We start from the raw sequence: 16,149 nt of genomic DNA, 5'->3' as shown, positions 1-16,149 counted from the left end.
TTTGTTGCTGGTGTAAATTTAAAAGTAATCAAGTAGTTATTATATTCAATAAAACAATAAGTCTCAATTATCTCTTCCTGACAGCATTTTTTTGTATGGCTGGTTACAGTATTAAAAATTTATTTAGTCAGACTTGATCTGTATAAGTTGAATGTCACCTTAGGAGTTGGAATTTTTTCTTCTATTTTTTTTTTCCCCTTTGATATACATATGTAGAACATTTGAAGAATTTAAAACATGTGAAATAATGTTTGGGTAACAACAACAACAAAAAAAAGGATTGTACCTGTTCAGCAGTAAGCTTATTAAGTTACCAAATCATTAAAGCTCTAGGCTGACTTAAAAATATGCATACTATTTCATATATCCGTATATGTCATCATTTACTATCTATTTGTGCATGTAATTTGCAGTACACAGTAAACAAGTGATTTCAAACACGTCTTGAAAATATGATTAGAAATTAAATAAAATGGAGTTACAGATACCGGAAAAGCATTTAAGTTAGATTATAAAAAGGCAAGATTTACATGGTATGATATGTTATCCCTTGGCATATTGTGTGCACAGAATGGTGTTATGGTGGCTTTGGCTGTAGCTCCAACTTAGCTGAAGTAATGTTGGGAAAAATGGCACTTATTGCTGCTTTTATAGAACTAAAATAGGGAGATGCTTGAGCTGCTATGGCTTTAGACGCTATACTAATGAGAATTTGTCTATAAACTGTGTAAAACCAGCGGAGATATGGTAGGGTGTCAGTAGTACCCTGAAAAAGTAGGGAGGAGATGTTCCGTTTCTGTATTTAAACACCTCATCAGATTGTGGAATACTGAAAACAAATGAAGCTTGAATTCAGGAAGGCGGGAAAATCATTGGGACAAGTCAGCATGGATTTTCAGCAAGAGGAAAAAGTCACAGAATCACAAAATGGTTTGGGTTGAAAGAGACTTTAAGCCTATCTAATTCCTATCTAGCCTATGTGTATGGACACCTCCTTCTAGACCAGGTTGCTCAAAGCTTCTCCAGCCTGGCCTTGAATACCTTAAGAGGGATGCAGCCGCAACCTCTTCCAGTGTCTCACCACCCTCACAGTAAAGCATTTATTCCTAATATCTAGTCTAAATCTACCCTCTTCCTGTTTAAAGTCATTTCTCCTCATCCTGTTGCAACCTGCCAATATAAAAAGTCCCTTCTTAACTTTCCTGTAGGCCCCCTTCAGATACTGGAAGGCCTCTATAAGGTCCATTCCCTTCCCCAGACTGAAGAGCCCCAACTCACTCAGCATGTCCCTGTAGGGGAGGTGCTTCAGTCCTCTGGTCATCTTCATGGCCCTTAGCTCAATGTATCCCTTGTGTTGGGGGCACCGGAACTGAATGCAAAGGTGTGCTTGACCAATCTGATAACCTTTCATGCTGAAATGATTGGCCGGATAGACAAGGGAAGAACAGTGGATACTGTCTGCCTGAACTTCAGTACGGTTTTTGACGCAGGCTCACATAAAATCCTCATAGATAAGCTGATGAAGTATGAGATGGATGAGCAGACCATGAATTAGACTGAAGAATGGCTGAAAGGCGGTGCCTAGAGTGATGACCAGAATAGTATAAAGGCTAGTTGAAGGCCATTAGTTAGCTTTGTACTGCAGAGTTCAGTAGGGGATCCCATCCTGTTCAGCATCTTCATTCATGGTCTGGATAATGGGGCAGAGTGTACCTTCAACAAGTTCTCTGAGTCAGAACTGGAAGAAGTGGCCTGATAGGGCAGAGAGATGGGCCTTGATAGGCTCAAGAAATGGGTAGAGGCAAAGCTCAGCAAAGGGAACTGCAGTGTCCTGTACCTGGGGAGAGACAACCCCATGCGCCAGTATATGCTGAGGGCCACTAAGTTGGAGAGCATCTCAGCAGCAGAGCACCTGGGAGTCCTGGTAGATCTACACAAGCTAGACATGAACCAGCCATGTGCCTTTTCTGCAAGGATGAATAATGGTATCTTTGTCTGCCTGAGGAGGAACATTGCCAGCAGCTTCAGAGTGACCCTTTCTCTCTACTCAACACTGGGATGGGAAGCCCGCAGCTTGAATTTGTTTCCAGGTATGGGCCCTCCTTTACAGAAGACAAATAATTTGGAGAGAGACTAACAAAAGACCCCTACTATGATTAAGGGACTGGAGTGTTTCTCATTAGGAGAAAAGGCTGAATGAGCTGGGACCCCTAGAGAGTGCTGAGGGGGTGGATCTTGTTAAGGTGCCCAAATACCTGAAGGGAGCCTGTAAGGAAAACAGAGCCAGGCTGTATACGTTAGTGACAGGACAGGATACAATGAACAAAGACTGAAACAGAGAGAAATTATATTTAAGCATAAAAATAACCCATCTTGCTGTGGATGTTCTCAGACACTGGAATATGCTTTCCTTGAGATTTGTGGAGTTTCTGTTCTTGGAAATATTCAAAAGTCATCATATTCAGAAGAACATGTTTGTAGGCAGCCATATCTAGGTAGCCAAGCTTGAGCAGGGAGGTTGGACAAAATGATCTCCAGGGGTTCTTTCCAACTTCAACCATGCTGTGAGCCTGTGAAAATGAGAGAGTGTTTTTAAGTCTGCTCTCAGAAACACTGAGTGCTAGTGTTTTGGCAGTGTTAAATTAGAATGCTAATTGAAGCAATTGGAATACAAGATTTCTTCTGTCCATTAGTGCAGGATGCTGAGCTTCAAGAGTTAATACAGACAAGTTATGCTTATTCTGTCGCTTCCTCATGTATTGCCTTGAGTACGTATTTTCAAGAGTAGTTTTTATTTCATTTGCAGCTAATATTAAAATGACTGTAGAATATTTTCCTATCCAGGAGTGTTACATGACTGTCAGTTTTATTAGAACTAAGCTTCAATATGGATTTGTCTCTTTGAAATGTTTAACCTTGAATTGCAGTATTTTGAATCAAGATGTGTTTGTGAGTAATTATTAGGGTGGCGCTGAAGAACAGCCCCAGATTTCTACACAGCTTTGTTTCATGTGGTGCCTCAGATTCAGAATTTATATTTTATACTGTCTCTACTAAGAGAAGTTAACGTGGCAGTTCACAGATAGTTGTGGTGTTTTAGAAAAAAAGAGGTGCTGGATTTCTTAGTCTGTTAATGTTACACGTGGTTGAGTGGCATTGAAACTGTACTTTGTGAATTGAGGAATGCCGTATATGAGTCACTCCCTGCAGTTTCTGGCAGAGAGCTAAAGAAACATCAGAAGTGTATTAGCATCGGGATTCAATAAAAAAAGGTGAGAAGTCATGTACCAGTCAGCCTCATAACATACTACTTTATATAAACACATGAACAAAAAATCCAGCTGTAATGTTATTTGAAGAAAGTGAATTAAAGATGTAACTACTGCTTGACATTGTTTCCAGGGTGAGTGGCAGCAGAGGTGCTAAGGGGAACTGTGGGGAGGAGAGTTCAGTATGTGTTACCATGCCAGTCTTTTAAGTGATCCTCAGTGGAAAAGATTAGACTAAATGTTATACTAATCTTGCAGTATGAATTAAATTTATTACCTTGAGAGATGTGGTAAGGTCTGTGTAATGAAACAAAAACACATGACTGCATGTTAGGACTTACTGGAATATTTTTTGCCGAATAACCTGACCTCTTTTGGAAATTCTAGCTGTTCCATTAGTTGTTTTGACGCTCGTTGGCATGTTCTAGAACATTTTGTATTTTGTTAATTTTATTTAATTATAGTAGGGAAGCAGACTGCACTTTTCTGAATGCTTTTGGATATCTGCGAAACAGTCGAAAGAGCATACTGCTAAAAGGAGCTGTGTGAAAGGGAAAAAAAAGTTGCAAAATCCATTTTTCTGCACTTACACTCTTAGACTTGAGAAAATGCATCAGTGTGGTAGGGGCAAGGAGTGCGGGGCTCATGCAGAAGAATGTGACAAAGATCCTCTTGCAAAAAGGTCTCCTTTTAGGCTGCCAGAAAGAAACCAAATTTGACCTACTTTGTTTCCTTTCATCTTAATAACTGCCTGGCCAGAATCATGGTGCAAGAGAGACATTGAGTTACTAGGAAGGGTCCAGCGTAGGGCCACAAAAATTATTGTATTCTAGAATGTTCTTGAGTTGAAAGGAACCTAAGTTCTTTACTATGGTGAGGTGCTGGAACAGGCTGCCCAGAGAGGTTGTGGATGCCCCGTTCCTGGAGGTGTTCAAGGCCAGATTGGATGGGGCCCTGGGCAGCCTGGTCTAGTATTAAATAGGGAGATTGATGGCCCTGCATGTGGCAGGGGAGTTGAAGATTCATAATCCTTGAGGTCCCTTCCAACCCTGGCCACTCTGAGATTCTGTGAACCATAAAGATCATGTAGTTTCAACACCTCTGCTATGGACAGGTTGGTCACCCACCAGATCAGGCTGCCCAGGGCCCCATCCAATCAGGCCTTGAACTCAATTCTTCCAGAGATGGGGCATCTGCAACATCTCTGGGCAACTTGTTCAGCATCTCACCAGATTCTGAGTGAGAACTTTCCCCCTAACATCTAATCTGAACACCAGGTGTTGTGCAGGTAAAAGAACACTGACAAAGGCTGCCCAGAGGCTGTGGGACCTTCTCCTTGGAGATCTTCAGAAGCCTCTTGGGTGTATTTCTGGGCAGGCTGCTCTGGGTGTGCCTACTTGGGCACGGGTTCAGACAAGTGGACCCAGAGTTCCCTGTCAATCTCAGGCATTCTGTGATGCTGTGATACCACTTTTCATGCTTTTCTTCCATTTATGGTAATGTGATCCAAATACTAGTGTACAAAGTACTGCAGTCAACGATTTTTGAACCCAAGTAATTTAATCCAATTCTGAGTTTTACAAAATGTATTTCAGGATGATTCCACAAAGCGTTAAGGTAACTTGTGATTAAGCTGTGGAATGAAATTATGTGACAGTGGAAATGAGAATAATTGAAATATTTAAATGGAAATTGAATACACAGCTTCTTATGGTTTGAAAACGAATTGGCACATAATTTTTCTTTTTAGTGTTAGAAGTTCTAAATTTAGTATTTAAGGATTATAGTTAATACTTTCGGTAAACAAACAGGTGAAGAGCTCCTTATGGGAACAGCACATGGAGATGAATTTGTGGTGTTGCCTACTGTTGCAGCTTTGCTGTTTCCTGTAAAGGAATATAAATCCTAAAGATAAATCAAAAGCATAAGTATGTACAGGTCATTCCTTGGTGATATTTCTTTATTCTTCTGCTCTTTCAGAATTCTTCTTTCCCTTCCATTGCAGTTCTAAAAGAAATCATTAGTTCTTAGGTTTTCTCTCCTTCCTTTTCCAACTCCTCAGGCATCTGCAGCTTTCCATGGTTTGGCAGGGAATATTTCTTTCTTTTTCTATAGAAGCTTTTAAATGTGTACACAAAAATAAACACAGGTTTATTTTTGAATATGTTCGAAGCATTAATTTATGTAAGAAAAATGTAGTAAAATATTGTAATTAAAAATAATGTTTCAGAGAGAGTTTATGTTCATTCTTAAATTCTGTTTATTTGATGGCAGATTGTGGAAGATAGTTTATGAAATTAAAGGAATATTCTTAAAGTTCTTAATAAATGTGAGGAACACAAAATTGTATCAATTGTATTACTTCATATTGATGAATTCATCACTTCACCATAAAATCTTGTTTAAGTAAGTTTCTGCAAAACTTCAAAGAAATTTTATAACATAAAGCACTGAGATTATACATTACACTGCTGACTCTGGTTGTATGATAAACAACAAAATTTGAGACCAATAATGGTTTCCTTTTAAAATCAAAAGCAGGAGGTATATGAGTAGAGGAAGAGGAATTATTGAGTAAGTTAATTAGATGCAGCTCAAGGGAAAAGTTGGGAGATTAAAACCCACAGAATCAGCATGATGGCAGCTAAGAGTATGTTATCACAAGGTATGTTGAGGGTGGGCAGTGGCAGGGAGGCAAATGAAGAATTTGATTAAGCAGCAATAGATTTTTTCAGTTGCTTGGATTTCTGCATTTTTTCCTTTTCACCAAGCCTCAGTGAACTGATAATTATACTTCGCAGATACATGCTACCCTATAGAATAAAGATTTATGGAAATTTTAATATCCAAGGCTAATCTGCTACATCAGATGCAAAGCATCACGGGAAAGCAAATGTCTGTAAGTGGTGTGTAAGTTTCTCCTATGAATGTACAAAGTACTGGAGTACCATCTTGCAAGGAATGAAGATTCAAGAAAGGGAAAATTAAGAACTGGATAAATATAATCTTAATATTTGTTTTCAGTAATTAAAGAAGTGATGGTGCATTGTATCTTGGATGGCAGTAGAAAGCTAAAACTGAGGCAGATTTCGGAGGCAGTTTTGAAGTTAAATGTTTATGTAGTTTTGAGACTCAGATCTGCTATTTTGGTTATTGTCTTGAATAGAGAATGTAATTTATAATTTTGATTTATCAAAGGAGAAATACCAACTAAATGTATCCCTTGAGAATTTTGAATGTGTACATACCAGAGCAGATATCTAAAACGTCTTCTCTCAGACATACTGACTTCAAAGACCGTGCACATCGTCTGACTTTGTACAAGTTATGAGTGTGCATACGTATGCAAGCACATGTGAATATATATGAAATAAATGCACAGAAGTGTGACAAAAACATGTAATACGTACATGTGCATATTTTGCAATGAAGTGAAAAATTGAACATTCTATGAACAGGTGAACTATGAAATTTGAGGTTTGCTTGTTTGCCCAGCTTTTTGTGTAGAACAGGCTGCGTTGGTTGGCCTTTTCTTTCTTGTACTGGGATAACTATGCGAGTTTAATTCCCAAATAATGGCATTTACTTAAAAAAAAAAAAAAAAAAAAAAAAAAAAAAAAAAAAAAAAGTTTTTCAGAGAGCTTTGCTAGACTGTAGAGCCTCTTAATAACATGAATTTTCCTAAGTGCCTACAGTAATGTATTAATGTCCCACTGTCAATGGCTTATGAAGATTTTGTCATTGACATATACTGTTGTATGTAGCTTTTTGTTTCAGTATTCAGAATTGTTAGTTAAGATAGGACCAGCATTCAGATTTAATGGCTTCATTCCTTGTGAATTGCATTACATGGTCTACTCTGCAATTGCAGTGTGGATTTCTTGTATATGAAATCAAACAAGTACACATCTACGTTAAGTGGTTAGAAGCATGAGCTGCAAAAAAGTTGTGCATTTGTTGAAATGTGGTATACTTGCTTTCTTGGTATCTCATTGAATAAAGGAAACACTTAAACTTTTTTTTTTTTTTTCCCCTTATAGAATACTTGTCAGGTAGTGAATGTCTAAGGCAGAAAAAATCACAAGGTGAAAGCTCAAAAGCCTGTGTTTCCTTTCTGGTTCTGTGACAGGTTATTCACATGAAGTGTGCATATCCTTTATGATACCTTGGTTTCCCCACCTGTAAAATGAGGAGGCATCATAAAAAAGATATAGACTGTTCCCTGCACTCATTAGTTGTCTTAAATGGAAACAGTTTTGTTAAAACACCAGTTCTTCAACCAACATATTGGGTTGTTGCCCCAGTTACAACTAAATAATAGGAGTATCTAGTTTTGTTCAATTGAACTGTTGTACAGATTGCTTTAAATATAAATCCAGAGGCTGGCTGAATTGAGTTTTTGATAATTTATTTTTGTACTATTTTAGGTTTTACTTCCATTTTTAATAAGCTAGGACTATCAATTCATCTGATTTGTTGTTACTCCATTATATAAATTAACTGCCAACAGCACAAAAGGTTATAATGTAGTGTTTTATTGATTCTACAAGTAGAAGAAAAACAGTGTGAAATTTCCTTGTATTGAATAGAAAAATTGCACTGAAGATTCAGGTGATCTACTTAAGCTCTTAATAGACCTCTAGAAAGAAATAATGATTAATCCTTTTAATTTTAAAGCCACAACCAAGATAAGTTGAAGTGTGCCTTAAGAGAGAAGTCATCAAAATTAATAGGCAAGCATTTATGCAAGTACCTGGTGATCTCTCTTTTGTATTAGTTGTGTATGAGTTGATTATTAGGAAAAAGGCATTGAAAACCTTCTTAGTACTTCATCTGAATGTAAAATTACTTATGAAATATTTAGCAATACTTGGTGCTTTTAAGCAGAAAGTGTTCTGTGTTCCAAGGGAGAGCGGTGAAACTGCATCTGGAAAGTGCCTATGATTTTGCTTGTTGAGATGATCAGAAAGTTACTTACTAAGCTTCCTCTAATTTACAGTAAGGTGACAGTTCCATTGTTCTTGGAGGCCGTGAGTTCAGGACACAGACTGCTGTGCAGACAGAGGTATCAGCCATAGGACACATGGAAATTTATCTTAATTGTAGGCCAAAAAAAATCTCCTTTTTTGTCATTTCTGGCATGTACAGTGCAATTGTTCACAGTGCTTTTCTGTAAAATGTGTGTTTACTAAAATACATTTCCAATCAGATTGTTAGACTGTGATCTATTTGGTGTTTTTTTTTCTCAATTTGTTTATAGCAGCTGCTATTTCTGTATTTGTGTCCTGCAGCAATGTATGATAGTGCTATAAGTATATGATGTTTGTACAGGTCATTAGTGTGATTTTTTTTATCATAGAGCTGACTTATCATGGGACATGTCGATAATGAGTTGTATATGACTGACTAATTAATTCAGAGTGTTACAGATGTGTTTTTATCTCTTGGTTGTCTTACCTGTAATCAAAAATCAGTTTCAGGTAAACTTCTTTTCCTGAGGTAATTCTTGGATTATGTCAGGATAGTGACAGGGTACAGTCTCAATGCTGTGTTCGGGGTAGAGCTTCAACATAATTTATGCAACTTCTTGTTCATTTTAGCCCTACAACATACGTTTTGGATGAAGATGAGCCTCGCTTTCTTGAAGAAGTTGATTATAGTGCAGAAAGTAATGATGATCAAGATGTTGAATTAGCTGATAATGTGGGTGATTATGAGGCCAGCAATCAAGAAGATGGACTCTCAGACTCAGATTCAACCAGGATACTCCTTTCTTGAAGCATCTTTGCAGCTGGTAATAAGAAATGAGGAATCTTGGGTTCTTGTACTCACATACTTCTTCACTCAAGTCTACTAAGGGGATAAGCTTAAAGAACCACAGTAACTGGGTCCTTTCAAGCTCAAGGACAATAAATATTTCTGATTTCTCATAAATTGGCACTTATTTTGTTTAAGGAGTTCTCTGTTTTCTCTGAGCATTAGATAAATTTCCTTACTGGTTCATTTTCTACTGAGTAACATTGCATGACATTTTGTGTTCTTAAAGCCTATCATAATAAAAAAAAAAAAAAAAAAAAAAAAAAAAAGGATAATAATTTGTGATGTGTCAGGATACAGAAATGAATTCTTTGTGCTAGGGCTGCTTTCTGAAAAATTCATCTGTACAGATTTTTTTAAATTCTGTTTGTATGTGTGTGTGTATATGCGCGTGTGTATACTGAGGTGAAAAGGTTATTTTTCAATATCATGTTAATACAGATACTTGATTGTGTTTGCAATAATGTAGTGCCTGCTCTGAAATCATTTGATAATTACCAAATTAAAAATGAAAAAGTGATGTATGAATTGTTGCTCTTGTTTCTTGCTTCCGAGGATTGTATGATGTTACCATAGTACTAGCTGAAACTGTAACATCTGTTCATAGTACAAAGTTCTGCACTGCAACCAATTCTGCCTGTATTCACAAGAACTGTACACTTGTTTAAAAGTCTTTCCCTATTAAAAAAACATGGCTTAATATGAAAAGATGAAGTGTACATGACTACAAGAAGTGGATTAGATGTGTGCCTTGTATGTATGTTTAGCTAGCCGTTGCTTGTTTTCTCTTGTTCAATATGCACGTAGTTGAAGAGTTCAGTTTACTGCAGGCATAATAATGTATATATCCAATTTAAATGCTTAAAGAGGGAAGGTTCAATTTTGTTGAAACATCTTTTAATTGGTCTGAATTCAGTGTTAAACCTCCTCTGAGAAGGAGATTGGACTATGTAGCCTCCTGAGCTCCTTTCCAGCCTGAAAAACTGTGCTATGATTTTGTATTCTTCATGTCTAAAGCCAAGCTGTCAGACACGAGTTTTCATTTTTTTGTCTTCTCCTGTCATCTGCCAGCTCCTTTGCCTCTTATCTTTGCTTAGTATAAAATCTGATGCAGAAATGAAGTTGCACACTTTCATTTACAGAACTCGCATGTTTTGCAATGAAAAATATTCTTCCGAAAGATTTTCACTGGATGTGACCTCATTGCATTATTCATTTTCTGTTGCATGTGCAGAGGCTTAAAGAGCATGAAGAATAACACTCATTAATTGCAGGAGGGTTTAATTGATGAGAACATTGCATTTACTATTGCAAATGAAACTATATGAAGGGTGCCATTGGCAGAAGGATTAAAATAAATCAGGGAATTAACTATGTTGATTCATTAACGCTAGGACGCTGTTTTTCACCAGGAGTTGCCGTTTCAAATGGAGTGCTGGTTAGTGATGTCTGTATCATTCTAATTCTGAAACTGAGGGAGGGTTTCTGACCCTCTGGTGATTTGCTGCTATATTTTTGTTTAAAGATTTACATTTATGCTAATAATTACACACTGTGGAGGTGTGAGGCTATAATGAAGTCAGATTCTTATCCCCACATATATTTCTACCTAGTGAAAATTATAATTTCTCGTATTCTTAGAGCTACATACTGTAAACAAGAAAGTTTATTTCGTAACCTGTTGAAAAGGTGTTACCTGCACTGAAATTACAGGGAATTACCTGCCAAGAAGGAGGATTGAACTTACCACAAACTTTGAAATATCTTTAACCCAATGAAAGCAGTGCAGAATGCTCTTATTACAGTGCCACTTTACTAGGTCTCTGCATGAATAGATTTTCATCCTTATGGATTCACACATGAGTAACTTCAGTGAATAATTTTGGCTTAAATTTTGGAAGGTGCAGGATGCCAGGTGTTAGTTAACCCAACTGTGCATTTTTTCATGACTTCTCCTATAAATTTGTATTAGTCCTGGAATACTTTTTGCACACTACAAGCAAGACTAGAAATGTGCTAGATCCAATTAGAAATAATTCTGGTTTAGTAGTAAAAAAACAAATATGGTATTTTCATCCAAAATAAATACACATCTACGTACTCGTGTCTTGTACAGCCTCTAGATAGTGCAAAAAAAAAAAAAAAAAAAAAAAAGGAGTTATGAATGACTTAAGCAATGACTCAGGACAACAGGCACTTTTCTAAAATACTCTTCTTTTTATGCATTAGATTCTAAGGTACTTAAAAATTAGATTTCTATATTTGATTTAGAAGTCAAGCTGTCAGTTGTGGGTCTGAACTACTTCAGTGCAAAACTGCAGTGCAAGAGTGAAACTGTCCTTACCTTGCATGTTGTGGAAACTGCAAAGGCCATGTGTCTGGCATGCACCTTGTTTGCAGGTACATCATTCTCAAAGGCCAGGTCTCCATTTGTGCCCACAGGGACTCAGGTTCTTGTTTTGAGCTGCCACAGCCCTAGCTACTTCACCTATTTATCCCTTCTCTATTACTTGTTGCCACTGTTAACATCACTGTTGGCATTCACACTCCAGTATTCCACAGGTAGTGTGGTGAGAAGTTGGACGGCTTAGCTGAATGTGGAATAGGTGGGGCTTGAGCACCTGCAGCCCTGTTACAGAGGCATTCACCCACATTGAACGGCCAGAACAGGAGCTCCTCGTCAGCCACTGATCAATCTATCATGGCCTGACCCAGAGAACTCATTGTCTTTGTTTTGTGTATTGACACTTCGATATATTTTTGGTTTTAAATGATGCTCTTTTACTGTAAGCATGACTGATTCTCTACAAGAAAAGGAGTAATGTCTTTTTCCTGTAACAATAAGAAATAAGGTTAACAACAGTAATTAGATTTGTGTTATTTGCTGTCTGTCTTCTAAGTAATTGCTGGATGATGAATTCCTTTATTCCCTCTCCAGGTATCATTCAAAATACAGCTAAAATTTGATATTGTGTCTTCACTGGTTACATCACTTGATGTAATGTAACTACAACCAAGACTGCAGTTAGTGCCAAAGTCTTCTCTGGTTGTTTTTGGAAGTAGATTGCTTTATCAGGGCGAGCTGATTCTATTCTTGAATAAGACTGCAGTGGTAGTAATGACAGTTTCCAAAATGCAAGAATTCCAGGATTCAGAAAGTTGCCATTGTAATGCTGTGATAGATATACTTGTTGCAGTGTTATTATGCATGCCTCAAGTAACAGTACTTATTAATAAAAATATATAATAAAGAATGAATTACAATCACTTTGCTCTCCTACACATTTTATTGGTTATAAATTTAAAGGCTTTCTTGTGATAGCATTTGCTATTGACCTACCTATAGGAAACTGGGTTTGTGCTTAGCATTTCAGAAAAGATACTGTTTTTGTTCTCTGTCATAGTCAACACACTGCAGGCTTTTACAGCTATTTGCACATTAATAGACTGAATTGTAACTCTTAAAAAAATTAATACCCTTCTGATCTTCTGAAGATTTTGGATGAACTAGTGGAGGACATCACAGTGCACACAGAAGAGGGATTTTTGGTGAGGGTCTTTCTGCCCTACACAGCAAACAGACTTCTAACTGATCTAAGAAAGGCCTCGTTTTATTCTTCAGTAAGTTATCCCATTATAGTCCACCTTGGGCTGAAAGTGAGGACTAGCTCACTTTTGCTATTTGCAGCAGCAGTCTTAGTATTTCAGATTTATTGGTTTTTAAGGAAATATTTAATATGGGAAGCTGGTCTTTTGGTTGCATGGAGCAGTATAGAAACAGTGGTTACTAGCAGTCATCAGCATCATTTTCTCAAATACACATGCAGTTTACAAAGCTAAGTCTGTCCTGCTTGATTGAATTGAAAACTTCATTCACAAGCTCTGTCATCCAGACTTGCAAAGTTTAGTAAAGACATTGTAACTCTGAAGTTAGTCTAAGAATATCTTTCTTTGAAATATATATATATATCTATTTTTAGGTCATCAGGATGTAAAGCATTTGTTTTATGACCTTGCACAGTATTTGCTGAAACCAACTATTCTGACTATTACTGACTTTGAAGAAACTTCTTCAAAATGTGAACTACTAAACAGCTATCAAAGGATACACTATCTTAAATTATGTATGGCTTGGCTGTTCTCAATGGCATTGTTTAGTTGCTGTTAGGTAGTTCATAAAACATATTCCATTAATCCTTATATTGTACAAGATGTTAGGTGCAGTTCTTTTTTTTTTTCTTCCCAGTAAGAGAGCATACTATCAGTCTAGCTTCTGAAGCAGTTCAGAAAGAATTGTCTGAAAATATCAAGTTTAGCAAAAAGGAAACCCTACACATCGAATTTGATAAGCCAAATTAAGTAGTTACCAGATGCCAACCAGCTGCATCTTTTTGCTGCCTATGCGGACTTGTTTACCATGAGATGTTTGTGCTTTGTGCATGCCCTTCTTTCTTGGAATGGGGTTATTTATATGGCATCATTTCTAATGGTAGATTGGAAGAACACACACTTAAGTGAGCAGTAACAGATAGCACTGTTATAAGAAACCAGAGTAGCAAAATTCTACAATACTGCTTCTATGCGTTAAATGTTCCATACATGAAATGTCGCTGTTAACGTGGAGTGGGAAGATCAGCTTGAAATGACTTAGAAGAGGAGCTGCTTCTGCATTGTCTGTCCAAATTTAGCAAGGTAAAACATTAAATGTGCAGAGGAATCTGCACAGCTTAGTAGAAGAAACTTTTATTGCAAACTCTCACCAACATTTTGTCCTACTCAGTTTAAGGAGAGAAAAAAAAAAAAAAAAAAAAAAAGATTTGCTTGCTGTGTACTTTGAGAATTCACTCTACGGTTCAAATTATTTTTCAGCATGAAAGAGGAAAATTGAGTCTAAGGATGATGTAATACTAAATTGTAGATGTCTTCATACGGCTTAACCTGCATAAGGTCTCTCAATTTAAGGTCAGTACTGGGCAGATTAGAAATGCTGAGAATAATGAGGTTTGCTCCAGAACATGGAGGTCTGTGGCTCAGGAATGTTCTATTCAGAGAATTATATTTATTGAACAACATTCTTGCTTTCCCTCAAACTTGCAAATGAAACAAATGTGATTTACCTTCCAGGGAGCTGGAAAAGGTGAAACACATGCAGCAGATGTTTTGCAGCTTGCACTCTTCTTACAGAGTCTCAGAATTGTAGATGTTGGATGGAACCTCTGGAGAACAGCTAGTCCAATCCCCTGCTAAAGAAGATTCCCTACAGTAGGGTGCACAGTAATGTATCCAGGCAGATTTTAAATATCCTGAAAATGAGACTCCACAACCTCTCACAGCTTCTTGTAGCTTGTTCCAGTGCTCTGTTACCATCGAAGTCTTCCTCATGTTTGTATAGAACTTCCTGTGTTCCATTTTGTGCCCATTGCCCTTTGTTCTTTGGCTGGGTGTCACCAAAAAGAGCCTAGCCTCATCCTCTTGGCACCTGCCTTTTAGATGTTTGTAAGCTCTGATAAGATTCCCCCTCAGTCTTTTCTTCTCCAGGCTGAACAGCCCCAGGTCTCAGCCTTTCCTCATGAGGGAGCTGATCCAGACTCCTCACTGGCTCTGTGGTTCTTCTCTGTAGATGCTCTGTAGAATATTCCTGTCTGCCTACAACTGGGGAGCCCAGAATTGGACATATTACTCCAGATGCAGCCTCACTAGGGCAGAGTAGAGGGGGAGGAGAACCTCCCTTGACCTTATGTTTAGCATTTGGAACAGCTCCAGGAGGCTGCTGGCTTTTTGAGTTGAACTGCTTTGCACAGAGGAGGTCCTTCATCACTTAAATGGCTGCTTTCTGCTCTCCTTAACAGACTCCCCTTCCCTAGAGACATCCAAAGCTAGACTGACAGGGCTCTGAGCAACCTGGTCTAGCTGCAAGTGTCTGTTCATTGCAGGGGAGTTGGACTATGTATCTTTTAATGGTCCCTTCCTACTCAAGTGATTCTGTGATTCACTGAGTGTTTGGGGGTTCGATTAGAACTATTGTCTTTTCTGGCTAATTAATTAAGTCAACATAAACAACTCCTAGTTAGCAGCACTGCTCTCAAGCTTGCTTCATCCCCAAATGAATATGAGCATATTTCACCATAAGATGAAAAGTACAGAGTAAGGAAGACAGATGATCTTTAATATTTCGTATAATGTTGGTTCAACTGCACCATATTTACATAACTCTCACAAATGATACAAGCAGTCTGGCTAACCCCCAGATTAAAATGCCTCAGTCATACATTTTGTGAAGACAAGCTGGAAAAAGGTGTCCCGCACAAACCCTCAGCCAATAGTCTGCCTTAATACTTGGCTTTGATTCAGCATCCCACTTAATTTAATTTACTGCATTACCCTGCCAAATGAAAATTCCAGAACTGGATCAGATTGTATTCCAAAATAACATATGCCCTTTTTTATTTTTGTCCTGTTAAGACTGTTACAAAATTTGCAGATTCTGTGCAACAGTCATCCTGCTGTTGTGTAACCACAAAATGGAGCCACAAATTTGATTTACACACGTCTAGTACATGTGCACAAGTGCACAAGTTCAACTTCATCCAGTCTTGTCATGTTGGCCCTTAAGTTTAAGTGATAACTCGGTAACATTTCCATCTTCTTTTTGGTTTGACCTCACTGTTGACAAAATCCTACTGTTATGAACCATACTGGCTAGGAAGGTTTGAAAACTCTTGTTATCAAATGCAATCCTTGATTGTGTTTCAGAGCAAAAGAAAGTGCCCCAATATGTCTGTTTAAAAATACTAGTTCATTACTCAGTATGCCAAGTAGTCTTCCTTTTGTCCGAAACACCAGTATCCAGAAAGAAAGTCACTGTATTTCAAAACTGTTTTTTACCTCTATATTACTGGAATGAGTGACTTCTGGAAGACACTAAGTATAGAAATCCCTTCATGCTAACTACCAGACCCATGTTTCAGTAGGGAGGGTAGACCAAATGTGATTTGCTGTACCCTAGTGACTCCTGGTCAGTTACTTCAGTAAGGCAGGTGAGTCCCTTCTAGCTCTCTCTCTG

General features: G+C 37.7%; 1 protein-coding gene across 11 annotated transcripts in view; it reads left to right on the top strand.

The window, feature by feature from the left end:
* Positions 1–12,353, top strand: part of AGTPBP1 (ATP/GTP binding carboxypeptidase 1) — a 60,544-nt gene extending 48,191 nt beyond the window's left edge. For all 11 annotated transcript variants that reach the window (XM_042877518.1, XM_042877512.1, XM_042877520.1 and 8 more), the window contains one exon: positions 8,870–12,353. In XM_042877518.1, coding sequence (XP_042733452.1) covers positions 8,870–9,047 — 178 coding nt within the window. In that variant the 3' untranslated portion in view covers positions 9,048–12,353. The remainder of the gene's footprint in view (positions 1–8,869) is intronic.
* Positions 12,354–16,149: the final 3,796 nt, after the last annotated feature.

The sequence above is a fragment of the Lagopus leucura genome, unplaced genomic scaffold (genome assembly GCF_019238085.1).
Source record: "Lagopus leucura isolate 7727_CA_CO unplaced genomic scaffold, USGS_WTPT01 Super-Scaffold_100018, whole genome shotgun sequence".
Classification (NCBI taxonomy): Eukaryota; Metazoa; Chordata; class Aves; order Galliformes; family Phasianidae; genus Lagopus; species Lagopus leucura.
The sequence above is the reverse complement of the archived record's forward strand: the minus strand, read 5'-3'. Positions and strand labels throughout refer to the sequence as shown.